Genomic DNA, 27,813 nt, shown 5'->3' on the forward strand with positions numbered 1-27,813 from the left:
CCCAGAGCGGGCCCAGCCCCCCGGGCTCCGCCAGGCCCTGCAGCCCCCGCCCGCCTCAGGCCTTCGCACCCCCGGGCCCAGGCCAGTCTGCCCGGATACCGATGACGAGCAGCCTCGGCCTGCGTCCTGATTGGATGGACACAGGCAGCTGTGACTCTGCGGAACGTGAAAGTGAAAGTGCCGGGACAGCGCTAGTGACAGCGCCCGTGCGAGTTAGTGCCAGGGACACAGCGGGGGGAGGTGCCAGGCAGCCCGGCTCCCCTGTCCCCGCTGGGCCGAGCCCCCCGCGTGCGGGGTGACCCCACGTCCGGATATTCGGGGCTTTGTCTCATAGCGGCGCCTATTGCCCCCCCCACCCGGGCCCATGGCCTGGGGGCTGCTCCTGGCGCTCTGCGGGGCGCTCCTGGCTCCAGCCGCGGCGGGCGGTGAGTACGGGGGGGGCTGGGGGACTCCAGCTGGGGGTGTCACCGGAACAGGCCGGGCAGCCCCCTCGGACACGCGTGGGGGGGCAAACTGGGGGGTGCGGCCTTCCGGGGGCGTAAGAGGTTCTCGGGGGGTTGGGGGGGCTGAACAAACTGGGATCCGCCGCGGACACCAAGGCCCCAGCCAGCCGCTCTCCGGGCGCCCAGCTCTGAAGGCAGCGCCCCCGCCAGCAGCAGCGCCCATAGAGGGGTTAATGCTGATTACCCGTAACGGGGGGGGAGGGGCGACACATTCCATGAATGATGGACGCGGTGGGGGGGTGACTGGAGCAGTTTACACCCACGGCTTGAACGTCTGTAACCAGGGCGGGGCGAGGGGGGAAGCCACCCAGAGCACAAAGCTGCAGGGGTGGAAGTATGACAAAAACTCGGGTGGGGTCACAAAGATGCTTGCTGGCCCCGGGCACTACCACAGCTAGTTACCAGCTGGGCGTGGGGCTGGCGGGGGCGGGGCCGGCTCTAGACCCCAGTGGGGCAAGCATGAGCGTGGGGGGGCCCTTTCCCAGGGGGGCGGCAGGCTGGGCCAGCGGACCTGCCGCAGTCATGCCTGCGGGAGGTCCACCGGAGCCCCGGGAGCAGCGGACCTGCCGCAGGCATGACTGTGGACGGTTCGCTGGTCCCGCGGCTCGGCTGGACCTCCCGCAGGCATGACTGTGGCAGCTCAACCGGAGCCGCGGGACCTGCGAACCGCCCGCAGCTGCGGGAGGTCCAGCCGAGCCGCGCGACCAGCGCCCCCTCCACAGTCATGCCCGCGGGATGTCCGCTGCTCCCGCGGCTCGGGGGCGCCTCCCGGGCATGACTGCTTGGGGCGGCCAAAAAGGTAGAGCCGCCCCTGGGTGGGGGGCACCCCATGGGGCGGCCGTACAGTAGCGCAGAGGGGGCGTGAGCTCCTTGGGTTGTTCTGCGTTTGTACAGCACCTGCACAGCCGGGTCCTGGCCACGATGGAGGCTCCTAGGTGCTGCCCTAGTCCAGATAGCGAATGGACCTTCTGGCCTTGAAATCTACAACCCTTCAGCCCCTCGGCTCTGTCTCCTCCATGGGCCTGAGCTGTGTCCCCCCATCCTGCTTTGGGGGCTCTGCCAGAAATCCCCACACGCCAGCCCAAGAACCGCCCCCCACCCCTAGGGGTGATGTCAAACCAGGGTGACTGACACAGGGAGAGGAGCCGGCTGGCGCTACTGGAGCAGAGGGGGCCCTCCCAGCGACCCTCGCGGGCAGTGGTGTCATGGTAAATACAGCAGTGGGTCACGTAACCTCAGCGAAACTCCATGTCACCAATGAGAAGGGGGTGAGCTCCGGTTACCCCGGTACCCCGGCTCCGGCACCGCTGTGCAGTAACTGGGCTGGGGGGCAGGGGGGCACCGGGCTCAGGTAAGGTGCAAACAAAAAAAGCAACTTATGTTTTGAGGAGCAAAGGGGAGTCCTGCCCTCTCCTGCAGCCTGTCTGCACCAGCCATCTCACCCCCCCCAGGCCATGCTGCGTGGCAGACACCCTAGTCAGGGAAACTCAGGGGGCTGCTTTCCCTGCGGGGTAGGGGGCTTGTTGACCCTGCCTATGGCACAGAAAGGGGGGGGGGCTGAGAAGCTCACATCCCGGCAAGACTAGCCTGCACACACGCACGTGCACACACACCCACGTGCACACTCACACTAAGCCCCTTGTTTTCAGATTTTATTTTGTTTAAATTTTTCTGGGAATTCATCAGTGTTAATTAGAAACATCTTTTAAAATGGGTGAAAATCAGTACTAGATATTAACTGTCCAGTGTTTTGAGTCAATGTCAGGGTTAATACTAGGGGACGGGAGGACAGGAAAAAAGCAACAGAGGGAAAAGTCCGAGTATTGAAAGTGAGAGCAGTTTAATATAGTTTATTTCAGGAACTGCAGTGTGTGTGTGTGTGTGTGTGTGTGTGTGTGTGTGTGTGTGTGTGTGTGTGTGTGTGTGTGTGTGTGTGTGTGTGTGTGTGTGTGTGTGTGTGTGTGTGTGTGTGTAACTTTCTTTCTATTGCCTTACCTTCACAGGTAGCCTTCCATTGACACTTAGATTAATTTATTATTCACACAAACACACTGACCTGATGTCACAGGTTGGATTTTCTTACCACAATCAGTATTTCCACGTGAGCCAAAATTGAGGTGAAAAATGAGTAAACACCAAATAACGGCTTCTGTAAAACCCGGGAATTATTCAGTAAAAAGTCAGTTAAAACTGAAAACAAAGTGCCTTACATCCCCCACATGCATACACCCATGGCACACATGTGTATACACACGTATCAGAGGGGGAGCCGTGTTAGTCTGGATCTGTGGCACCTTATATTCCGACGAAGTGGGGATTCACCCACGAAAGCTCATGCTCCAAAACATCTGTTAGTCTATAAGGTGCCACAGGACTCTTTGCTGCGTGTATACACATGCAGACCACACACACATACATCACACGCACACACCCCACATGCTCACCAAACACTCCAGAAATGCACACACGACACAAGCACCCCAGATTCCGCTGGAAGCACTTGGCACATCCACCCCTCCCAGCCTGAGGGCATTTGACGGGGGGCAGGGGGCAGTTGTTTGGTGGGAGCTACCCTCCCCACCAATGTCTGCCCCTTCCACCAAACAAGCCGCCGGCTTTCAGAGGCTCAGGCTGAGAGATCGTCCTTCCTGAGTCCCCCACGGCTCCACGCGGTCTGAGTTACTGATGGATCCCAGCTTGTCCCTCGCCCAGGATGGGGCTGAGGGCAGGGGGATGTGACTGGGAGGTCTCTGCTGGTCCCCACTGGGTGACCCTGGTGTCCCCTGAGCAAGGGAGGAAGCTGCTTGTTAACTCAACCTCGCTCCTGTTGTTTTAGGACGCCACAGCTGGGCCGTGCTAATCACAATCATCACACACGAAGACAGGACCAATCACTTCACCATGATCACCAAGGTGGATGACGTTCAGATTGCGTACTACAGAAGCGACACGCGAGAGGTCAGAGCCACCCAGGAGTGGGCAAAACAGGCCGTGGGTGCCGAGTTTTTCCAGAGAAAGACCCAGCAGTTCCGGACATATGAGGAGAATTCTAAAGGAGATATCAGGAGGTGGATGCAGCTGTACAACCAGACGGACGGTGAGTGTCTGAGAGTTATCGTTATTAATGGACACGTGAGAGCTGCCTGCTCAGAATCACTCCCACTGGGGATTGGGGCCTCGCTGTGCCACGTGCTGCCCAAACCAGAGCTGGCTGGAACATGGAGCTTTCTTCCCACAGAAAATTTCCCATTCCCAGAAGTGGTTTCATTCCCGATCGGAAGGGAAGTTGGAAATGGGAGGTTTCCATGGGAAGGAAACTTTTCAGAAATTCCCTCTCAGGAGAATCCCAGACAGGGAGACGGGCAGCCCCAGGATCTTCCCTTTCAGTTTCCCCAACAGAAAATCAATGTTTTCTGGCAAAACCAAAAATTTTTAATGAAAAATAACAATTCTGCAGAAACAGCCTGTCCCCAGGCTAACAGAACGTCAGGAACCATTAGGAAAGGGATAGATAGTCAGACAGAAAACATCATATTGCCTCTATATAATCCATGGTGCGTCCACACCTAGAATACTGCGTGCAGGTCTGGTCACCCCTTTTCCAAAAGGGCAGAGTGGAACTGGGAAGGGCTCAGAGAAAAGGGTAACAAAGAGGATCACGGGTACGGAACTGCTTCTGTATGAGAGAGACCAAAAAGATGGGGGGTGTTGAGCTCAGAAAAGAGACGGCTCAGGGGGATATGACAGAGTCTATACAATGATGACTGGGATGAAGAAAGTGAATAGAGACGTGGTCTTTACCCTTTCCCACAATAAAAAACAAGGGGCTGCCTGATGGAATCAATAGGCAGCAGATCTAATACAAACATGGGGAAGTACTTTTTTCACACAATCCACAGTTACTCTGCGGAACTCACTGCCAGGGGATGTTGTGAAGGCCAAAAGTATAACTGGGTTCAGCAAAGAACTAGATAAGTTCCTGGAGGGTAGGTTCATCAGTGGCTATTAGCCAAGATGGTTAGGGATGGAGTCCCATGCTTGGGACAACCCTGAGCCTCTGCCTGCCAGAAGCCAGGAGGGGAAGACAGGGATGAATCAGTCCAAAATTGTCCTGTTCTGTGCATTCCCCCTGAATCCCGGGTGTTGGTCACTGTCAGACCTTGGTCTCACCCCGTATGGCATGTTCACTGGTGCAGAGACTCCAGGAGCTCAGTAACTGTCCGGCAGGGCTCCAACCCCTCAGTCCTTCCCGTGGTTCTGCTCTGACCTGTCCTGCTCCTCAGCATCCTCTGGGATTGTTCGCTAGCTCAGCATGAGGCCAGGCGCACGGTCAGAGATGGTAAAGTGCCGCTGTCACTGTCCAGTCAAGCAACCTCTGACCCCACCCGCCTACAGACCCATTTCCCAGCTCTCAGTGCAGGGTCTGAGCTCTCTCCCTCCCCCGCAGGGATTCACACTGTACAGATTCACATGGGCTGTTCCCTGAGCGACCAGGCCCCCGTGGATCCGAGGCTCCAGTACGCCTATGACGGAAGGGACTTCATCAGCTTTGACAACCAGACGGGGATGTGGGTCACAGCCGTGCAGCCGGCCTTCGCCCTGAAGCAGCTCTGGGAGTCGGCAGACAAGGCCTGGACTCAGTACGTCCAGTGGTGGCTGCAGTCCGAGTGTCCGGAGACCCTGCAGCGCCTGGTGCAGCATGGGAGTGGAGTCCTGGAGCAGCAGGGTGAGTGAGCAGAGGGGATCCGTCATGGGGTGTGGGTGACAGGGACAGGGATACCAGTGGGAGATGGGTATGTCTGGAAGGGGCAGTGTGGCCTAGTGGATAGTGCACTGAGCTGGGACTCAAGACACCTGGGTTCTAGTCCCAGCTCTCCCAGGTGACCTTAGGCCACTCACTCCCTTGCTCTGTGCCTCAGTTTCCACACATATGCAATGGGGATAATGACAATAACCTCCTTTGTAAAGCACTTTGAGATTGACCGATGAGAGCTCTGGGTTGTTATTAGAGCAGGCAGGTTATTACCCGGTTCTGGCTGCCTGGGCATCTCTGTTCTGCAGGGCCTTTCCTGTCAGCTTCTAGCTCCCTCAGACTTCCCTTTTTGGGCTGAAACGTCTCAGCTCTAGGTTGTGAGTTGATTTTTTTGGCACATTTGAGCTGCAAAATGCTCAGCTGTTTGTGAGTGTGAAGGAGGCGGGGCTGAGGGGGGCAAGGGCAGGGGATGCATGTTGTCACTATACAAAGAAAAAACTTGCTTTGAGGTGGTTCTGCCCAGCGCTGGCACCACAGCAGCTGAGGGCAGAGACATGGACGGGAACAGTAGACTCCACGTGACAAAGGGATTTAAGCACCTGGAGATGCAGACAGGGGCCAGCTGGGATTTCTGAATGGAGGCACCTGACTCCCCCTGAAATCACCGGGGTTAGGCACCAAGGGGTGTTTGGAAATCTGCAGTAAGTCTCCAGAAGGGATTTACACCAGATTAACAGGCTCCATTTACAAATCAGTGTAAATGGATGCAGACCGGGTCTCACACACGAGAGTACTTGATACGCTGCTGGACTTTTTCTCCTGTCTGTTACATGGCCCAGTTCCTGGCATGAGACTCACACACTGTATCTCTCCCCAGTGCCCCCCAAGGTCTTGGTTTCCCGCAGAGATGCCCCCGACGGCTCCGTCACCCTCTCCTGCCGCACCAGGGGCTTTCACCCGCGTCCCATCCACGTCTCCTGGGTGCGGGACGGACAAGACATCCTGGCGGAAACGGACTCCAGCGGGATCCTGCCCAATGCCGATGGCACCTACTACACGCAGTCGTCCCTGGAGATCTCCCTGCAGCAGGACGGGCACCGCTACGCCTGCCAGGTGGAGCACAGCAGCCTGGGGGAGCCCACGCTCGTCTGGGGTAAGGGGGGGTGAATGGCAGGGCACAGCCCCATGGGAATTACAGAGATGGGGGCAGCCCTGCGGCAGGAGGCTCAATATCCCCAACCATCGTCAGAGCGAACTCTTCTAGCTCTGGATATTCGTGTGCTCCACAGAAATGGCTGATCCCTTGGTGAATTTCATTACGTTTCTGTCCATGGCGCCATCCAGTGACAGTGAGTTCCACAGGCTGACTCTGTTACGAGGGAAGGGGCCGGTTGCTTTGTGGCTGGCAGTGCCCAGCAGAGCATCCACCCTCTGTGGCCCATCCCCATCTACCTCCCTGCTCAGTGTAGTGGGTATCGGTGGCTCCTCCCCGTCTGGCTCAGCGGGAGGCCACCCCACCACACCATGTCATGGGGCTCCACCCACAGCCGGGGAATTAGCAGTGAGGTTAATGGTCTAAGGCTCTAGCAGCCCTTAGGTGGGACAGGCCAAACGAGCTGACTGTGAGCCCTGGCCCTTAGGCAGGGGCACAACAAACAGGGGCTCTGGGCTGCAATCAGGGCAGATCAGTGGTCAGCCTCGGGGCTCAGGCCAGGATGCTTCTCTGGCCTCTGAGGCAGGGCAGAGCAGTAGGCAGTCTATTGCCTGGCAACTTGGCTCAGGTAGACGGCAGACAAACGCAGGCCTCTTGGCCTAAGTGGGGAGGCTGCCACCCTGGGGCGGGGTGGGTGGCAGGGGGTGTGGTGTCACGGACCCACCCAACTCCACCATGTCCCAGCCCAGGACCTTAACAGTGGTGGGGCGTCCCGCCACTGCGTCCACAGGGATCTGGCTGCAGCATGCCAACAGCCGGACTGGAGTCGGCTGTCCCTGGGCCACTTCCTAGCTTGCCCTCGGGGTGTGCCTCGGTCCATGGGTGTAGGTGTCCAGCGGTGGCCCCAGCAACTCTGCAGGATCCAGGTCAGGCGGCGACAGCAGCAGCTCTGGCCAGTCTTCAGCGCAGCCAGGGTTCTCCTCAGGCTCTACCTCCGGGAGCAGGCGGGAGGCGTCTGTCTCCTCTGGCCGCTTTCTCCCAGCTGAGCTGGAGGGTTCAGCCTTTACACATCCCATCTATCCTTCGTCTTCCGCCCACCATGGTTTAGCAGGTGGCTCCTCCCGCTCTGGTTCAGGGGGAGGCCAGTCCGCCTCATTACACACCCCTCCTCAAGTCCAGCTTCACGACTCCAGAGCTGGCCTCTTGGCTCGCCCCTAAGCAAGATAAGAAGTTGGCAGTGGCATTCTCCTCACCTGCCCAGTGTCTGACTGTACAGGCACATTGCTGGGGGGTGAGGTACCCCCGCATTAGCCTGGTGGTGGAGTTCTTCATGGGGGGGCTAGTCCCTTGAGGGGGGCGTGGTCGATGAGCAGCACGAAAGGGGACCCAAGAAGATAATATCGGAGCACATTAATGGCCCACTTGCCAATGAGGGCCTCCTTCTCTATGACCCAGCACCTGTATTCCTGGGAGAAAAGCTTTCAGCTGAGGTAGAGGATAGGAATCACGTCTCCATCCAGGGAAAGGGCTGCCTCAAGCCCCACCTCTGAAGCATCTGTTTGGACCAGAAACTCGCGGTTAAAGTCCGGTGTGAACAACACGGGGTCCTGACAGAGGCTTTCCTTGAGGGTTTGGAAGGCGTCTTCACACTCGGCCAACCAACACACCCGGCGGGAGCTGTTCTTGGTCAGGGAGTGCCACGAGGGGCACTGTGATTGATGCAAGTGGGGGGCACAAACCGTCGGTAGCACCTGGTAGCATACCAGACCTGGGCCGAGCATCTATCCCAGGTATGGAGTCACTTGCCATCCGATCCAGCATGTTTCTGGGTTGGCAGTGAGTCTGACGTGCCGTGGGGTCTGAAGGACGGCGGCCACTTGATTTAAATGATCTTCCCAGAGGCGGCTGTAAATCACTACATCGTCCAAGCAGGCCACAGCGTACTCCATTTAGGGGTTCAGGAGGTGGACTGTGAGGGGCTGGAAGGTCGCCGGGGCTCCGTGGAGGCTGCAGAGCATCTGGGTGAAGTGATATAGCCAGGTCAGAGTGGCAAAGACACATTTCTCCCTGGAGCTCAGGTCCAAGGGGATCTTTGCATAAGGTCAAGTGTTGAGGAGCTAATCGATCCTGGGCACTGGGTATGCGTCGAACTTTGAGATCGCATTTACCCTCCGGAAGTCTGTGTGGAATCAGAGAGTCCCAGCTGGCTTCAGAACCAGCACGATGGGACTGCGCCACTCGCTCCGTGACCGTTCTGTGACTCCCAGCTCCACCATTGCTTGGACTTCCTTCTTCTCCTGGGTCTGTCGCAGGAGAGGGGAGGTGGTCTCCCAGACCCCCGCTCCCGGGGTGTGTCTGGATGGTGTGCTGCACGGCTCTGGCCTGGCCTGGGAGTGCGGTGAAAGTCACACGGAAGGTTTCAGCAGGCACTGGGCCTGTTTTTGTTGTTCTGGTGAGCGGGTGTCACCCAGCTGGGGCTCCTTGATCTTAGCCATATCAGAGACTTGGGGACCTAAGGCTGGCTTGGAAGGACAAGGAGCGCTTCACGTGTATGCTACGGCTTCAGAAGGTTCACCTGGAATGGCGTCGGGGAAGCAGGGTGCGCAGTCCATTAGGATGAGGCTATAGCAGAACCCAGCATTACTCTTCAGGAGGGGTCCCACCAGGTGCATTGCAATTCGCTCGAAGGGGACCCCTACTATGGGCAAGGGTACCAAGGCAGCCAGCTGGCACTTGGGGCATGAGCATCAGTCGTCCCTTGCCTCACAATGGGCCGTCAGTCAGAAGAAGCAAGATAGGACTCAGGCCAAGGTCTTTTCTTGCCCCAAGTGGCCTCATGGGCAAGTTTCAAAACGTCCCTCCGATGGCAGCGAGGGACGACCAACGGGAGCCGAACCTCGTAGGTTTCTGGGTCTCGGTCAGCACGGTAGAGGCGATCCACTGTGAGCTCAAATTGGGGCTAATTGGCCATTCTCTGGAGGTCTGTCGCAGGTCCGTCAATGCGGGCCACCTGGTCATAGGCACGACTGAGTGTGGGATCGTCCCTCTGGTCTCAACAGGAGTGAGGGACGCCATCAAAGGCTGGTAGGGGGATGTGGGCCCACCCACCTCCACTGTCCCAGCCCAGGGCCCTAACAGTGGTGGGGAATCCAGCCACAACACGCTGACTGTGCTTCCGGCAGCACTGCAGCCGGACTGGAGTCGGCTGCCCCTGGGCCACTTGGTACCTCCTGCTGAGGGTGCACCTGGGTCCGGCGCTAACTCTGGGAGCAGGCAGGAGGTGTCTGTCTCCTCTTGCCGCGTTCTCCCAACTGAGCTACAGGGCTCAGCCTTTAAACTGCCTGCCCCGCCCCTTGACTTCCAGTGGGTGGGGCAACCCTAAGCCCCACCCACCCTGGTTTAGTGATTGGCTCCTCCCCCTGTGGCTCAGTGGGAAGTGTCTCCACCTCATCAAACTCCGGTTCCCCCCCTCCCCCCGGGGCCAGGTGGGTGCCCCAGGAGGATGCCCCAGCGGCTGCTCCCCTCAGTGACCTGGGCCCTTCTCCACCCCACAGCCCCTGGGAAGAAGGGCCCCCTGCCCCCCTGGGTCCTGGCCGCCATCGTCCTGGCCGTGCTGGTTCTGGCTGGAGCCGTAGGGGCCGGCGGCGTCCTGTGGAGGAGAAAATCAGCAGGTGAGAGCTGGTCCCCGCGGAGCCGGGATGTGGGGAGGTCTGGGGAGTGGGGCGGCCCAGCCAGCCCACGAGGGAATGGCTCCTCCCACTGCCCCCCAAGGAGAGGTGGGGCAGGGCCATGGGGCAGGGCTGATCACCGTAGCCCGGCCCTGCTGGGGGCAGAGTGGGCTCTGTCATTGGCTGGGCGCCGTGTGACCTGCTGTGGGGGCACTGGGGTGGGGCTGGCCTGGGCGAGGTGTAGCTGGGGTCACTGGAGACCTGTGTAAAAGGGGACAGGGGGTCGGGGTCTCCACGGGGGAGGGGTTTCCCTGCTCCCCTGCACTGACCCTCATTCTCTGCTTGTGTTTCAGGCCCCATGAATCCCGCTACGCTCCAGCAGCCAGTGAGTAAATCCAGGGTACAGGGCCCAGTGCCCCAGTGCATTATGGGTGTGGGGGGATATGGGCACTGATGGGGCTGGGCTGCGTGAGTCACAGGCGTCGCTCCAACGGCCCATTGCAGGCCAGAGCGGCCGACCTGGAGCTTCCGAGTGTGAGGGAAAAGCCAGAGCCCGGCGGTGTCTGTCGGGTGCTGGTACGACCAGGGTCATGTGCTGCGTTTGGGGTTCAAACCCTGTGTGCATTCCCAGCCTGGGGCAGGTCGCTCCACAGAGAGGAGTTAGCATGGGGGGGGGTGCAGTGTGGGGAAACCCCAGAGCTGAATTCCCCTCCCCCTTCCCTAGCTGGGATCCCGGCCCCGCTAACGCCGCCTCTGAACGATTTTCCTCTCTCCACAGCAAAGAGCGAGCAAGATTCTGCCTCCAGCTCGTCATCAGGAACAGACCCCCGGAGTGTGAGACCCCAGTGCTAGGGGCAGTGACCCTGCCCTGCTGCTGACCCCGCAGGCTGGGGGATCTCTGTCCTCTGACGATTCCTGCCCTGGTCATTAGAGCAGTTTCGTCTCTCGGTGTTGGGCCTCAGGCTCTCGTATTGCAGCGTTTGCGTCTCTGCTTCTGCAGCCGGGACTTTGCCTCAACTTCTCTCCCAAAGGGCCGACTCGCTCCAATCTCCCTGTTAGGATATAGTATCAGAGGGGGAGCCGTGTTAGGGTACGTCTACACTACGGGATTATTCCGAATTTACATAAACCGGTTTAGTAAAACAGATTGTATAAAATTGAGTGCGCATGGCTACACTAAGCACATTAATTCGGTGGTGTACGTCCACAGTCCGAGGCTAGCGTCGATTTCTGGAGCGTTGCACTGTGGGTAGCTATTCCCTAGCTATCCCATAGTTCCCGCAGTCTCCCCCGCCCCTTGGAATTCTGGGTTGAGATCTCAGTGCCTGATGGGCAAAAATCATTGTCGCGGGTGGTTCTGGGTAAATGTCATCAGTCACTCCTTCCTCTGGGAAAGCAACGGCAGACAAGCATTTCGCGCCCTTTTTCCCTGGATTGCCCTGGCAGACGCCATTAGCATGGCAAGCGTGGAGCCTGTTTTGCCTTTTGTCACTGTCACCGTATGTGTACTAGATGCCGCTGACAGAGGTGATTCAGCAGCGCTACACAGCAGCATTCATTTGCCTTTGCAAGATAGCAGAGATGGTTACCAGTCATATTGCACCGTCTGCCATTGTAAATTGGCAATGAGATGATGGTTATCAGTCACTCTGTACCGTCTGCTGCTGTCATGGGTGCCCCTGGCTGAGATTGGCTGGGGGTGCAAAGACAAAAATGGGAATGACTCCCCGAGTCAATCCCTCCTTTATGGTATCTAAAAATAGAATCAGTCCTGCCTAGAATATGGGGCAAGTGTACTAGAGAACCAGTGTATCAGAGAACCAGAGAGCACAGCTGCTCCGTGTCAGATCCTGCGGGAATGATGAGCTGGATGCCATTCACAGGGGGTGCCCCTGCAACAACCCCACCCGTTGCTTCCCTTCTCCCCCATCCTTCCTGGGCTACTGTTGCAGTGTCCCCCATTTGTGTGATGAAGTAATAAAGAATGCAGGAATAAGAAACAGTGACTTGTTAGTGAGATGAAAATGAGGGGAAGGCAGCCTCCAGCTGCTATGATAGTCCAGACAGGACATTAAGCAGTGTGGGGGAGAGGAGCCCAGCATCCCGCTGCTATGATAGTCCAGGCAGTACAGAATCTTTTCTTTACACATGAAAGGGGGGGGGGGCTGATGGAGCTCAGCCCCCTATTGCTACGATGAAGACGGTTACCAGCCGTTCTGTACCATCTACTGGGAATGACCGGTATTTTTACCCAGGCGCCCCTAGCCGACCTCACCTGAGGCCAGCCAGGAGCACTCACGGGCTGATGATGAGGACGGATACCAGTCATATTGCACCATCTGCCACCAGGGAGGGGGAAAGAGGATACTGCAATTGAGTGCCGCAGCATCGCGTCTACCACCAGCATTCAGTAGACATAGGGTGACATTTAAAAGAGTCAAGAGAGGATTTTTTTCCCTTTTACTTCTGGGGGTGGGTGGGTGGGTGGGGTAAATTGACGAGCTATGCCCTGAACCACTGCAGACACTGTGTTTGACACTACAGGCATCGGGAGCTCAGCCAAGAATGCAAATGCTTTTCGGAGACTGCAGGAACTGTGGGATAGCTTGAGTCCTCAGTCCCCGCTCCCTCCCTCCATGAGCGTCCATTTGATTCTTTGGCTTTCCATTACGCTTGTCACGCAGCAGTGCACTGAGTCCCTGCTGTGGCCTCTGTCTGGAGATTTTTTAAAAATGCTTTGTCATTTCATCTTCTGTAACGGAGCTTTGAACAGATTTGCCTCCCCATACAGCGATCACATCCGTACTGTCCATGCGGGAGCTCTTTTTGGATTTGGGACTGCATCGCCACTCTTGCTGATCGGAGCTCCACGCTGGGCAAACAGGAAATGATATTCAAAAGTTCGCGGGGCTTTTCCTGTCTACCTGGCCACTGCATCCGAGTTCAGATTGCTGTCCAGAGCGGTCAGTGGTGCACTGTGGGATACCGCCCGGAGGCCAATACTGTCGATTTGCGGCCACACTAACCCTAATCCGATATGGTAATTCCGATATTAGCGCTACTCCTCTCGTTAGGGAGGAGTACAGAAACCGGTTTAAAGAGCCCTTTATATTGATATAAAGGGCCTCTTAGTGTGGACGGGTGTGGCGTTAAATCGGTTTAACACTCCTAAAACCAGTTTAAAAGCGTAGTGTAGACCAGGCCTTAGTCTGAATCTGTAAAAGCAGCAGAGTCCTGCAGCACCTTATAGACTAACAGACGTATTGGAGCATGAGCTTTTGTGGGTGAAAGCTCATGCTCCAATACATCCGACGAAGTGGATATTCACCCACGAAAGCTCATGCTCCAGTACGTCTGTTAGTCTATAAGGTGCAGCAGGACTCTTTGCTGCTGTTAGGATACAGGTTTCAGAGTAGCAGCCGTGTTTGTCTGTATCCACACAAAAAACAGGAGCACTTGTGGCACCTTAGAGACTAACACATTTATTTGAGCATAAGCTTTCCTGGGCTACAGCCCACTTCTTTGGACGCAACGGTCAAATCCTGCACCCCCGCACGCAGGGGGGTCCCAGTATTTATACCCCCCTTGTTTTCACCCCTTCCTCCCTCCCCCTTACAACAGTTACACTAAACACTATATTGTAGCTTGTTAGAACTGTTCTCATTCGCATGTTTATCTATGGCCTTCACAGCACCGACGCATGCAGACTTTCCTCCCCCGTCTTACTGCCGCTTTTTGCTGTTTCGAGCTGTCCTGCAGCTGCAAGCTAAGAAAGCTGACAGTGACACATTTTGCTTGCTGTTTGGTAGCATTTTAGGCTGGTTAAAGTTCACAGCATGGAAGAACTTTGGTTCACTCAGGCCTAGAGTCACAACTTTGGTTCACTTAGGCCTAGGGACACCAACAGACCTTTGGGCTAAGCAGCAGAGGCAGCCATAAGCTGGGAAGTGTACGGTCACATCCTCACATTCCAAACTAGTCACCTTGAAATAAGGCGCCATTGGCTGATAGGAATACAACCCTGCCCTGATATTCCTGTCACCTCCAGAGAAAGGGAAGAGCCTAGAAGATGTAAAAGGAAACTTAGTTTGATTGAAAGAACAGGGGTCCTTGTGGCACCTTAGAGACTAACAAATTTATTTGAGCATGAGCTTTCGTGGGCTACAGTCCCCTTCTTAGTTTGAGAGCATCCTGTCTGGCAAGAACTCACTTATCAATAGCTGGGGTGTGAAATCCTCATTTCTGTATTGTTCTGTCACTGTAGTCCCCATTTCCCTATTGTTTATTTGCATGGTCTCTGGTTCTGTAATTGTTTCTGTCTGCTGTATAACTAATTTTGTTGGGTGTAAACCAATGAAGATGGTGGGATATAATTGGTTAAATAACCATGTTACAGTGTGTTAGGATTGGTTAGTTAAATTTCAGTAGAACGATTGGTTAAGGTCTAGCTAAGCAAAACTCAACTTTGACTGCAGACTAGAGAATCAGGAAGTAAGAGGGGGAATAGGAATGGGGAATGGGGGTGGGAGAATTGGACTCATGTTTCACTAAGGGGGGGGAATGGGAACATTGACACAGGCGAGGCTCTGTGGCGTCAGAGCTGGGAAGGGGGACACTAAGGAAGGAAAATGAAATCAGTGCTTGCTGGCAGTTCACCCCAATAAACAGCAAATTGTTTGCACCTTCGGACTTCGCGTATTGTCGCTCTCTGTTCATGCGAGAAGGACCGGGGAAGTAAGCGAGTGAAGGAATAAGCCCCCTAACACTCCCGTCTCTGCGGGGGCCGTGCCACCAGTGCCAGGGACGGGGCAGTTCCTCTTGTCCAGCAGCAGGAATCTGTACAGAGTCTGACGAGCAGGCACAGATGGGGCGGGGGAGCCCCACAGCGGGGAATTATGGGCTACCCCACCCGCATCTGAGAGGTAAATGGGCCTGCTTGGAAAAAGCGAATCCCAAAATGGTGATTTTCAGCAGGAAAAGACTCTGTGCTCTGGTTGAGCTCAGGTCCGAGCTTTGCCCTGAATGTTGTGTGTCAACAACGCCCCCTCCCCCCAGTTCTGCACAAAGCTGAGCCGCTGAGTCTCAGAATCTCAGCATGTGTGTAATCGAAGCCAGAGCTCGTAAGCTGGAAAAGTACGCCCCCCCCCCCCGCCCCGGCTGACACCCTGAGAGCGAAGGGCTACGAGGTGCAGATGGACGCCTGATCGTCGGCGCCCTGGGCGCCTGGGACCCCTGCAACAAGCATGTGCTGCAGACCTGTGGGATTGGTCAACACTAAGCACGGCTCATGAGGTGCCTCATGGTCTCAGACACCATCTGATGGTCCAGGGACATCTACATCAAACACATCACTGGCCACCGATAGTACCAGGAGCAGGAGCAGCGCCAGGGTTTCTGGCGCCCTAGGCAGAATTTGGGGGGTGGCATTTTGTGCGCTTCCCACGGGGCGTGTGGGAGCTTCCGATTCTGCTCCCGTTGCGCCACCGAAGATGGACCCTCCGCCGAAATGCCGCAGGCGACAGCGGCAGTCACTGAGCTGCTCGATTGTCGCTGTTTTCCGCGGCACGTCGGCAGAAGGTCCTTCTTCGGCGGCGCAACGGGAGCGGAACTGGAAGCTCCTGTGCGCCCCGTGGGGATCGCACAAAATGCCGCCCCCCAAATCCTGGCGCCCTAGGCGACTGCCTAGGGTCGCCTAATGGAAGTGCCGGCCCTGGCCAGGAGGCGTGAACCGGAGCAACATCGTGCATTGACTACGAGAAAGGGACCAAGACACTTTCTCCATTGGACCATATGAACTGGAACCATAAACTCACTGAACGTTAAATCTCACCAAATGAGGGTCAATCCATCCTCATCATCGCATCCACTCATTATACTCCACACCTGAACATAGCCATTATATGAACAACATACCATCATATCTCAATGTCTGCACTTTGACCCGTTAACCTTTTACCCCCAATCGGGGATATTGCAGATCATGTATTCCTTACGCCACCCAATCTTAAACCGAACTTCGCACCCCTGGATAATCTGTATGTTATTCCCTGATAACCAGAAACTTCTATGCTTAAACTCTGTACTGTTCTCTTTTTTTTAATTTTAACATCATCTTAATAGAATTCTTAAATATGTGAGCATCTCTCTGTGCAGCAGGATCAGCAGAAGACCGAGGACCTGTCCCTCTCCGGCCCTGGCTCCGGGAATGCAGAACTGGGTTTTTCCTTTTCAGTTCCAACTTCTTGCTGGCTTCGCATTTTTTTAAATCATTTAAAATAAAGCCAGGACTTTTGCAGGCTGGATCAAATGTTGTCTGGGGCTGACCCAAGACCTCCATTGTCTCAGATACTTACAGACCTGCGGACTGCATATATTTTTGGATCCGAGGGCTTTCTGAGCCCAAAATTATGGGAATTAGGAGGTCTTTTATTTGCATAAAGGGGTCCTAATCAGACCCCATTGGGTGATGCCAGTGACCTCAGAAAGAGACTGCCCCATTCTGACTGGCCACGGGAGCCTGAGGTTGCCTTCACTCGTTAGGCCAGCTAGGCTGCACTGGCTGCTGGCCTCTGGCCATGCCATGCCATCAGACCTGACAAAGTGCCCTGTGCCTCATCCACCCCCCGCTGGCCACCGAGGGGTAATATCCAGCAGCGTGGGGTGTCCAAGATCTGACACCTACAAGTGAGTCACCGCTAGCTGGCCTGCAAAGCCATCGACCTTAGCACGCATGAGCTGACAAGGCCCCCGGCTAATCGCAGCCCAGCCGGCTGAATGGACCCCCGTGAGTCGCGCTGAAACACCCAGCAAAAGCGTCCACCTCTCTGGGTGTTTTCTAGTTCTCATTAGCGAGCGTGGATGCCTCTGGCTTAGTGTTCTGGTGTGTGTGTGTGTGTGTGTAAGACCCACAGAATCTATATGAGCACAGCGCCTATAGAATAGCTGCTCAGATCCCGACACCAGCCCTAGGTCACACAGCCTCACTATTGGAAAGATCACACGCGCAGGTATTTCAGGGTTAGCACCTGTACATTTAACCCTGTGAAGTCCTGTTGTTTTCACTACGTTCCTCGTCTGAGCGTTCAGCGTAACCGGGCGTATTGGAATGTGACTCTGTGTGTGGCGGGGGAAGAGATCGGCTGTTACCGAATCAGCCATAATTCGGGCAGGCGCCTTAATGGCACTGACAGCTCTGCTGCCGATGTTCACGTCCCCAGGGAGCGATCGGACCCTCCCTCTGTCAGCTCTTGGGCTGGAACCGAAACGTCCGGCTTGGCCTTGGGGATGCGCTGTGCCTGCGGTGCTGCTAGCGACCCAGATCCGCCGCCTCCCGGAGTGTTACGTAGCCCTTCGCGGGGGCTGTTAATGCACGTGGGGTGGTTTAGTGAACCTGCCTGAGCACAGTAAGTAACTGGACGATTTCATGTTCTTCCATTTGTACATATTTTGTCTGAAGCTTTTGCTGGGCTATTGAGCTAATAAAACACAGACCCTGGAACGTGGGCGGCTCGGCTGTTTGTTCCCCAGACGTCAGGGCTCTGGAGGAGACTCTGAGCCCCCCCAAGGGCTGGTCCCTACAACTGCCCCCGCGTCCCCCAGTGACGGGCCCCAGACCTGGCAGCTGCCGCCTGTCGAGGGAAAGTTGACCTGTGCGATGATCATTTATTTCCCTCAGCAACGTGGATCCAGAGCGTTGGGGGCCCGGGGTGGTGGATACCAGCCGGGTCAAGCCAAAGGCCGACCAGCTCACCCTGAATCACACCTCCAGCCCCTCGGTTAGTCACTGACCTGTGCCCTGAGCTAGGGGATTTATATCTGTTACATCTTTGAATCCCAGTGTACAGCTAGTTGTTCTGAGTGTGCCTGTGGCCTTCCAGTGGTTAGGGTGCTAGCCTGGGAGACCTGGCGCTGCCACACACTTCCTGGGTGACCCTAGTCTCTCTGGGCCTCAGTTTCCCCATCAGGATAATAGCCTTTCCCTGTTGCCAAGGGGGCATGAGGATAAAAGGATTGCGAGGTGCTCAGCTGCTGCAGCATTAGATAGAAATGTTCTGACTTGTTTGGTATCCTTCTTAGCTCTTGCCTTTTATATCATGTGGCAGGGAGTTCCACAGGATACTCTATTATACTGTGTTATTTTTTAGAATCCTACAATAGACTTTAATGGCAAAGTAGAATTGTTGCAGAACTCCGGGCACCACGTTTCATGGCTGCAGAGTTCTCTAGACAGGAAAGCCTGGTGTTCTTCTGCAAGGGCAGGTGCCAAGGTACCAGGCTAGATGCGCCCATTGGTCTGATCTGGATCCTGGGCTGGACGGGCCCGTGGGGGTCTGTCCAGTGTTGCTAACAAAGCCACCCCCAGCCTGGGCACAAGGGGCCTCCCCTGCCTGGCGTTACAGCACCCACTCACCTCATCACAGATGGTGATCAGGTCTCCAGCCAATCAGTGACCTCCGCTCTTCCAACGGCCACAGCCGCTGCCCCTGATTGGAGGATTCCCCGTGACCGGGTGGGACTGAGGCTGTCTGGCTGGGGCTGCAGCATGAAGAAATCAGGACTTTGTCCCACAGTGTGTCTGGTGCGGGGACTCTCCCTGCACCGGGGGGTCTATGGCCTTTGGCAGAGCGCCGGGTCAGCGCCCATGGATGCTGTCTGCTCCCAGCGTTGTCCTGCCGCGGGGAGGCAGGTGGCTGCTGGTTTGTGACTGAGCCCTGTGCAGGGGGCGCACCCGGGACACTGGCCGGTCAGGTGCCAGGATTAGCTGTGCACACAGCACACGTCACGCCCTGCAGGGAGCCGTACCTGGCACACGGCTGCTACCTGCTCCGGTCAGGCCTCGGTCCTGGCACTGCCTGGGCGTGCAGTGAGCAGAGTGCACAGGCTGTTTGCAGGGGCTGCCGGCTGGCTCGCCCGCTGCTTCCCCGTGGCCAGGGGGTGAGACCCCTCCCCAGGGCAGGAACCATGAGCCGCCGCCTGGGTGTCGCCCTGGGGGTCTGTTGGTGCCTCCTGGGGGCAGCAGCTGCTGGGGGTGAGTACGGGAGGGGCTGAGGCCAAAGGACCCAGGGCCCAGCTGCACCGTGTCCCCTGGTGTCTGCAGGGGGCAGTGAGGTGGAAGGGCAGCCGTGCAGAGCCCCAGGGGCCTTAGGGCTGGCTCTGGTTCACGCGCCCTGGGAGGGTCGAGGTGTCACCCAAAGCCAGGGGCCCTTTTGAGAAGTGTGGGCTGGGTACGAGCCCCCCTGCTGTGTCAGGCCCAGCCCCAGGGCTGTCCAGAGGATTCAGGGGGCCTGGGGCAAAGCAATTTCGGAGGCCCCTTCCATAAAAAAAAGTTGAAACACTATAGAATACTGTATTCTTGTGGGGGCACCAGCAGGGCCTGGGGCAAATTGCCCCACTTGCTCCCCCCCCCAGGCAGCCCTGCCCAGCCCAGCCTGGGGCTGGGGGTTCGGAGGGGCTGGAGAATTCTCCCGCCAGCAATAACAGCTGCACTTCTCTGCCGAGATTCACGGGGCTGCTGGGAGCGGGCACAGCCCATGGGCAGGCGCTGGACGTAAGCAGCAGAGTTTTACAGTGAGGGGAATTAACCGCTGGAACATCTGCCCAGGGCCGTGGGGGATTCTCCATCCCTGGCGGTTTGTGAACCAGGACTGGCTGCTTGTCTGTAAGATCTGCTCCAGGAATTATGTAGGGGCAGTTCTCTGGCCTGGCGTCGTACGGGGCGCACTGGTGATCCCAGGGCTCTGCTGCCGTGGGGTCTAGGGAACGTCCTCGGGGAGATGTGGGTTCATCCCTGGCTCTGCTGTCGGCTGCCTCAGGCAGTGGTGTGCAAACTGCTCCAGTCGTGCCCCCGCTTTCCATGCATGGAATGTGTCGCGGCCGTCCCCCATTACTGGTAATCGGCATTAATCCGTCTATCGGCGCTGCTGCTGGCGGCGGCACTGCCCTGAGAGCTGGGCAGCTGGGGAGCGGCGGCTGCTGGCCGGGGCGTTCGTGTTGGTTGCTGCACAGGAGAATTTTTAATTTTTTTTTCCGCCTCACAACACCTCTCTATTTTTGCCCCACTTCCACTATTATGGCAGCAGGTCCTGGGGGACCCAAAGGATCCCGGTTTCTTTGTGCCCCACAGTTTGTGCCCCAGTGACGCAGGGCAGAGATTCGTCAACTGGGGTGTGTGTAATGTATTCGGGGGGGGGGGAGAGAAGCTGAGAATTTTTAGGGAAAACCAGCGCACTGCGCACATTGTACCCCCAGCACTGAATAACTAGCACCGCTGATTCCGCCAGACAGAGCCGCTCCGCAGGTGGCGCTGTGCATTAGACTCGAGATGCCATGGTGCAGTTTGATGGGTTTCTGTTAAGCTAGCAGGGCCTTACGCAGGCGTTACTATCGGTACGTTAACCCGGTTGCTCCGAGGCGGGGTGCACGGTTAGTGGCTGTAAGCATGGCCCACAACCGCAGGTTTGCTTTTCCTCTTATTACACTGGCTCATTGGCTCATTTGTGCAACAACAGCAAAACCATCTCAAGTGAAGCACAAAGAGGCTGAAATGGATTCAAGTGCGGCACCGGCACCGCATATATCGATGCGTGTACTAGTGTGTGTGAAACGGCTACAGACACAAAGAAGGGGGGAGTGAGCATATAAGCTTGAGAACGACTGGCCTAGGGGTGCCGAAGACGTCACTCATATCACGGTCTGAAGCGTCTGCAGCCCTGACCACATTCAGCTTAAAAATTGAGAGATTTTTTAAAGAAAAATACATTTGTGGCTTTCTCTTTCTTTCTTTCTTTTTTGCCTGGTTTCTGGGTCTTTTGGTCGCTCTCATTTCAAGTTTTCAAACTTTTCTTCACAAACCCCAGGACTAGGAACCTGCTTGTTAAAATCAAAGAGGAGAGTCTCCTTCTGACAGGACCCCAGGACTCCGGGAGCTGGGGCTTTCAGAACAGACTCCAAACAGTGCAAGGCTGGAGGTTTGCTAAGAGATCTGCCCCAGTTCAACCGGCAGTGAATGCCGGGCAGGGCTCAGATTAGATGGGCCAGTCTGGCCTTGGGAGCTAGGACATTGTGAGAATTGACAGCTGGGCTCCCACGTGCAGGAGTTTGGGGTGGGGACTGACCCCCGAGGTGCTGGAGTCTGTCCCCCCCCCCCCCGGCACCCGCTAGCAGAGCCTCCCTGGGGTGCTGCCAGGTGAATGGCTCTTCACCTGCAGCTCTGAGGAGAAACCTCCCAGACCTGGTTCTGCTGGGATACTGCCAGCAAGATCCAGCCCCGCATTCTGATTGGCCGGCTGGGCTTGTGATTGGCAACACTTGGGAAAGTGAAAGTGATGGGGTTGGGGGGGCTGCAGATTCCCAGGGACTGGAACTGGGGGGTTTGTTCATCTCCAGACTGGGGGAGACCCCTGACCCAGCACAGGAGCCATAGCCCTGGGTGTCGCCCTGGGGCTGTGCTGGGGGGTGCTGGGGGCAGCAGCAGCAGATGGTGAGTAGAGCCGGGGTGAAGGGGGTCAGGCACTAGCTGCACCTGGGGGGCTGGGGGGAGGCAGACCAGGGAAAATCAGCTGGAAACACGGTGCGGGGGGGAATGACCTGCCAGCGAGAACTTTCTGCAGGGCCTGCTGACAAGGGCTCTGCTCCTTAACCCTCCAGCCTCTCGGCTCCGTTCTCCTCCACGGGCCTGAGCCCCCCACACTCCCCCATCCTTCTCTGGGGGCCTGCCAGAAATCCCCAACCCCCAGCCCAAGATCCCCCCCTGACCCATAGGGGTAAGTTGGAGCAGAGGGGGACCGGCCCAGCGACCCTCGCGGGCAGTGGTGTCGTGGGAAAAACAGCAGTGGGGTCACCTAACCTCAGCGAAACTCCATGTTCTCCGCTGGGAAATGGGTGAGCTCCGGTTACCCCTGGTACCCCGGCTCTGGCAGTCCTGTGCGATAGCCCAGTGTGTGGGGGGGAATGGAGGGGCACCGGCTCAGCTAAGGTGGAAACAAAAGTTGGGGTAACACCAACAAATTGACCTGCTGTCATGGGTTGGATTTTCTTACCATAATCAGCATTTCCTTGTAGCTGAGTGAGCCAAAACTGGGGTGAAAATCAGTAAAAACTCACTTCTGTAAAATATCAGTGTAAACTCACTTCCGGGAATTTTTTTTGTAAAAATCAGTAAAAGCTGACACCGAAGGGCCTTGCACACCCACACCCGCACCGCCCCAGTTGTACAGACATCACACGCACACGCCCCCCACACACACCGCAGACAGCCACACGGGTCACAAACACCCCAGGTTCCGCTGTAGGCAGTTGGCATATCCACCCCTCCCATCCTCAGGGCATTTCACGATGGGGGGCAGTTCTTTATCGGGCAGTTAACCACCACCCCCAGTCAATGTCTGATCCCCTCCCACCAAACAAGCCACCGGCTTTCAGAGGCGCAGGCTGAGAGATCGTCCTACCTGATTCCCCCTCGGCTCTGTGCAGTCTGAGTTACTGACAGATCCCAGCTTGTCCCTCGCCCAGGATGGGGCTGAGGGCAGGGGGACGTGGCTGGGGCTGGGAGGTCTCTGCTTGACCCCAGTGGGTGACCCTCTTGTCCCCTGAGCAGGGGACAAAGCCGCTTGTTAACTCAACCTCGCTCCTGTCTTGTTGCTTTAGGGCGCCACAGCCTGTCCGTGCTAGTCACAGCCGTCATCAACGAAGACGGGACCCATCACTTCACCATGATCGCCCGGCTGGATGACGTTCAGATCCTGTACTACAGCAGTGACAGGCGAGAGGTCAGAGCCACCCAGCCGTGGGCAGAACAGGCCCTGGGCGCTGAGTATCTCCAGGAAAAGACCCAGGAGTTTTGGGTGCATGAGGAGGACTCTGAAGTCATTACCAGGAGGTGGATGCAGCTGCACAACCAGACGGATGGTGAGTGTCTGAGGGTTCTTGTTAGGAATGGACACGCGAGAGCTGCCCGCTCAGAATCACTCCCCCTGGGGATCGGGGCCTCGCTGTGCCACGTGCTGCCCAAACCTGCGCTGGCTGGAACATGGAGTTTTCTTCCCTCAGAAAATGTGTTATTCCTGGAAGTGGTTTCATTCCCGATCGGAAGGGAAGTCGGAAATGGGAGGTTTCCATGGGAAGGAAACTTCCCTCTCAGGAGAATCCCAGGCAGGGAACCGGGCAGCCCCAGGATCTTCCCTTTCAATTTCCCCAACAGAAATTCAATGTTTTCTGGCCAAATTGAAATTTTTTCATGAAAAATAACAATTCTGCAGAAACAGCCTGTCCCCAGGCTAACAGAACGTCAGGAACCATTAGGAAAGGGACAGAAAATAAGACAGAAAATATCTTAAAGCCTCTATATAAATCCATGGTGCACCCACACCTTGAATACTGCGTGCAGGTCTGGTCACCCCTTCTCCAAATGGGCAGAGTAGAACTGGGAAGGGTTAAAACCCTCTAACCCCAGCCACCTACAGACACATTTCCCGGATCTCAGTGCCCTGGTGTCACCGTCCGGCCAAGCCCCCTCTGACCCCACCTTTCCCTGATTTCAATGCACGGTCTGAGCTCTCTCCCTCCTCCACAGGGGTTCACACTGAGCAGGTTCACGTGGGCTGTGCGCTGAGCGGCCAGACCCCCGTGGACCCGAGGTTCCAGTACGCCTACGACGGGGGGGACTTCATGAGATTTGATGCCCAGACGGGGACGTGGGTCGCGGCCGTGCAGCCGGCTGTCCCCGTGAAGCAGCGCTGGGAGACGTTGGCCAAGACCTGGACTCGGTATGTCCAGTGGCTCTTGCAGTCCGAGTGCCTGGAGACCCTGCGGCGCCTGGTGCAGCAGGGGAGGGCGGTGCTGGAGCGGCAGGGTGAGTGAGCAGCAGGGATCTGTCATGGGTTGGGGCGACGGGGCACAGTGACTCCAATGGGACGTGGACATGTCCAGAGGGGCGCTGTGACCTAGTGCAGCACTTTTCAACCTCTCTGATACCAGGGACCGGCTTGCTGCCTTCCTGAACCGCCAGGGACCGCGTGAGAGAGCAAATGGAACAATGGGTCCTGGGTATTTCTCATTCAGCAATAACTGAATGGATGCAGTGATGGCAAATGCAAGTACAGAAAAAGCCCTTTACATTTTACATATTAATAGTCTGTGTCGGGGAAATCCAGGCAACGAGGCTGCCAGGGACCAGGCGTGGGCCACGGACTGATGTGACAAAGTGGGACTGTTCTTAATGTTTCCTCTGAATACTGTGTGGGGGCCTCAGTGTCCCCTCTGCAGTTCTTAAGTCTCCAGTGTGTATAAATGGCCGACACTCTGTATCCTGGCAACAAATGGTCAGGGCCCTTCCCCCGCTGTAAGGAAATAGCTAAAGGTGAACAAAGAGATCAGGTGACCTCCTGGCCCGGGAAAGAGACAAAGGCCAGAGAGGAGGGGCTGGAGGGGGTTTCAGTCTGGAGCTGGCTGGGGACGGGAAGTGCAGTGCAGACATGGGGGGTCTGTTTCGCTGGGCCCCAGAATGGACCTGGCCGAGGGGTCCCGTTCGCGGTACCTACAAGCTCTGTTTTAGACCCTGTTCCTGTCATCGAATAAACCTCTGTGTTACTGGCTGGCTGAGAGTCACGTCTGACTGCGCAGTGGGGGGGCAGGACCCTGTGGCCCCACCAGGACCCCGCCTGGGCGGACTCGCTGGGGGAAGCGCACGGAGGGGCAGAGGATGCTGAATGCTCCAAGGTCAGACCCAGGAGGTGAAGCCGTGGGAGCTTCTTGCCCTGCAGACAGGCTGCTCCGAGGGAGAGGAGGCTCCCCAGAGTCCTGCCTGGCTTTGTGGGGAGCAGCTCCAGAGCATCACCCGGGGACTCCGTGACAACCGGTCACTGAGAAACACTGGCCTATGGATAGTGCACTGGGCTGGGACTCAGGACACCTCAGTTCTAGTCCCAGCTCTGTCACTGGTCTGCAAGGTGACCTCGGGCCAGTCACTCCCACACTCCGTGCCTCAGTTTCCCCATCTGTGAAATGGGGATAATGACAATGACGTCCTTTGTAAAGCGCTTGAGAATAACCGATGACAAGTGCTGGATGAGAGCTGTGGGTTGTTATTAGTGCAGACGGGTTGTTAGATGATTCTGGCTGCCTGGGCGTCTCCGTTCTGCAGGGCCTTTCCTGTTAGCTTCCAGCTGACTCAGACTTCCCTTTTCGGGCTGAAACGTCCCAGCTCTGGGCTTAGGGTGACCAGATGTCCTGATTTTATAGGGACAGTCCCGATATTTGGGGCTTTTTCTTATATAGGATCCTATTACCCCCAATCCCCTGTCCTGACTTTTCACTCTTCCCTATCTGGGTTGGGAGTTGGGGTTTTTTTTTGGCATGTTTGGTGTGGAAAAGGCCCAGCCCCTTGTGAGTGTGAAGGAGGAGGGGGTGGGGGAGGGGGATGCATGTTGTCTCTATACAAAGAAAAATTTGTTTTGTGGTTTTTTGGCCAGCGCTGGCACCGCAGCTGCCGAGGGCAAAGACATAGGCAGGGACTCGGGGCCGCGTGACAAAGGGATTTAAGGGCCTGACGATGCAGACAGGGGCCAGCTGGGATTTCCGAATGGAGGCACCTGGCTCCCCATGAAATCACCGGGGTTAGGCACCGAGGGGCGTTTGGAAATCTGGCACTTAGCCCCTAAATCGCACACGTGTGTTTGGGTGGCCCAGTGACAGCCTGCCGTGACGTAGCCATGTTACAGCGCGGGATCACGCGCAGCGAAGGAGAGCCGGGCCCAGGCCTGTGCTGGCAACTACCCAGTTCAGCTACCACCAATGTGATCAGAGGATTTACACCACATTAATTAGCTCCATTTACAAATCAGTGTAAACAGGTGCAGATCAGGTCTCACACACACTTGAGTAATCCACACAATGTGGAGCCTTTGTCTTCTGTCTGTTACATGGTCCCAGCCCCTGGCATGTGGCTCACATGCGTGGTGTCTTCCTTCCAGTGCCTCCCGAGGTCTCGGTTTCCTGCAGAGACACCCCCGACAGCTCCATCATCCTCTCCTGCCGCGCCAGGGGCTTTTACCCACGTCCCATCCACGTCTCCTGGGTGCGGGACGGAGAAGACATCCTGGCGGAGATGGACTCCAGCGGGATCCTACCCAATGCTGACGGCACCTACTACACGCAGTCGTCCCTGGAGATCTCCCCGCAGCAGGACGGGCACCGCTACGCCTGCCGGGTGGAGCACAGCAGCCTGGGGGAGCCCACGCTGGTCTGGGGTAAGGGGGGGTGAATGGTAGGGTCTGTGGGTGGGGGCACAGCCCCATGGGAATTACAGAGATGGGGTGAGGCTGGGCTGTAGGAAGGTCAATATCCCTGCCCATCGTCAGTGTGAACTCGTCTAGCTCTGGGTATTCGTGTGACCCACAGAAATGGCCGATCCCTCAGAGATTCTGATTTTCTGGCTGTGGTGGCATCCAGTGACAGTGAGTTCCACAGGCTGACGTCGTTACGCGGGAAGGGCCTGGCTGCTCTGTGGCGTGTGTCTGGCAGTGCCTGGCAGAGCACCCGCCCTCTGGCCCCATCCCCGTCCCCCTCCCAGCTCAGCCTTTCCCCTCCCCTGGGGCCAGGTCTCTGCAGACGCCCTCGGGGAGACGTTCAAGGCAAAGGCCTGTGGCTGCCCCAGGAGGATGCCCCAGCGGCTGCTCCCCTCGGTGACCTGGGCCCTTCTCCATCCCACAGCCCCTGGGAAGAAGGGCCCCCTGCCCCCCGGGGTCCTGGCCGCCATCGTCCTGGCCGTGCTGGTTCTGGCTGGAGCCGTAGGGGCCGGCGTCGTCCTGTGGAGGAGAAAATCAGCAGGTGAGAGACGGTCCCCGCGGAGCCGGGATGTGGGGAGCTCTGGGGCGTGGGGCAGCCCAGCCAGCCCACGGGGGAATGGCTCCTAGCACTGCCCCCCAAGCAGAGGTGGGGCAGGGCCATGGGGCAGGGCTGATGACTGTAACCCGGCCCTGCTGGGGGCAGAGTGGGCTCTGTCATTGCTGTGGGGAGCACTGGGGTGGGGCTGGCCTGGGCTAGGTGTAGTTGGGGTCACAGGAAGCCCTGTGTCCGGAGGAGGGGGGTCGGGGTCTCTGCGGGGGAGGGGTTACCTTGCTCCCCTGCACTGACCCTCATTCTCTGCTTGTGTTTCAGACCCTTACGCTCTGGCAGCCAGTGAGTAAATCCTGGGAATGGGGCCCAGATGCCCCAGTGCATTATGGGTGCGTGGGGGGGTCCCTGTCAGGGGAGAAGGGAGCCCAGCAGTGACTGGAGATGGGCCCCGATCGCTGGTTACTCTGGGTCTGACAATTCCTCGGCCTGTGGGAATCTGCGAGGCCGTCCCCAGCCGTCGCCCTTCCCCGGCTCCCCGGGATTCTCTGACAGACGCACTGCCTGATCCCAAACCCAGGGAACCCCAAAGGGCCGGAACAGCATCCACAGGTCATCCCGAGAGCAGAGCTCAGCCAGCATCCCAGCATGCACTGGGGCCCCTTAGCCTGGCTCTGGGGCCGGGATGTAGGCCGGTACCTGGAGCTGCGTAGGGGTGTAACGCTCTCTCCATTGTCCCACTCTCAGTACTGGGGGTTTCTGTGCAGAGCGCAGTTTGGGGTCCATAGGTGACACTGCGGGGGGAGCCCAGAGCTGAATTCCCATCCCCCTACCCTAGCTGGGACCCCCACAGCTAAAACCACCTCTGAATGATTTTCTTCTCTCTCCACAGCATAGATCAGAGAA

The 27,813-nt window shown here is 57.1% G+C and overlaps 2 protein-coding genes and 1 pseudogene across 2 annotated transcripts in view; 2 read left to right on the forward strand and 1 right to left on the reverse strand.

Moving 5' to 3' along the window:
- The window catches only part of LOC123345793 (endothelial zinc finger protein induced by tumor necrosis factor alpha-like), a 1,203,704-nt gene that overhangs the window by 885,822 nt on the left and 290,069 nt on the right, over positions 1 to 27,813 (reverse strand). The gene's annotated exons all lie outside the window — the stretch shown is intronic.
- On the forward strand, positions 178 to 10,470 carry LOC123346414 (annotated as a pseudogene).
- On the forward strand, positions 20,516 to 26,987 carry LOC123345805 (class I histocompatibility antigen, F10 alpha chain-like). Its single transcript, XM_044982860.1, has 5 exons — positions 20,516 to 20,630; positions 22,723 to 22,983; positions 23,558 to 23,926; positions 26,046 to 26,321; positions 26,785 to 26,987. The coding sequence occupies exons 1-5, from the start codon at positions 20,516 to 20,518 to the stop codon at positions 26,985 to 26,987; spliced, it is 1,224 nt and encodes a 407-aa protein (XP_044838795.1).

The sequence above is a fragment of the Mauremys mutica genome, chromosome 12 (assembly GCF_020497125.1).
Source record: "Mauremys mutica isolate MM-2020 ecotype Southern chromosome 12, ASM2049712v1, whole genome shotgun sequence".
NCBI lineage: Eukaryota > Metazoa > Chordata > Testudines > Geoemydidae > Mauremys > Mauremys mutica.

Excerpts from the sequence above, each read along its gene's own strand:
- LOC123345805 (XM_044982860.1), top strand. The coding sequence starts at position 20,516 with ATGGCCCACAACCGCAGGTTTGCTTTTCCTCTTATTACACTGGCTCAT. Across the intron at positions 20,631-22,722 it reads AGAGGCTGAAATGGATTCAA|GGCGCCACAGCCTGTCCGTG; the intron begins GTGCGGCACCGG and ends TTGTTGCTTTAG. Across the intron at positions 23,927-26,045 it reads GGCGGTGCTGGAGCGGCAGG|TGCCTCCCGAGGTCTCGGTT; the intron begins GTGAGTGAGCAG and ends TCTTCCTTCCAG.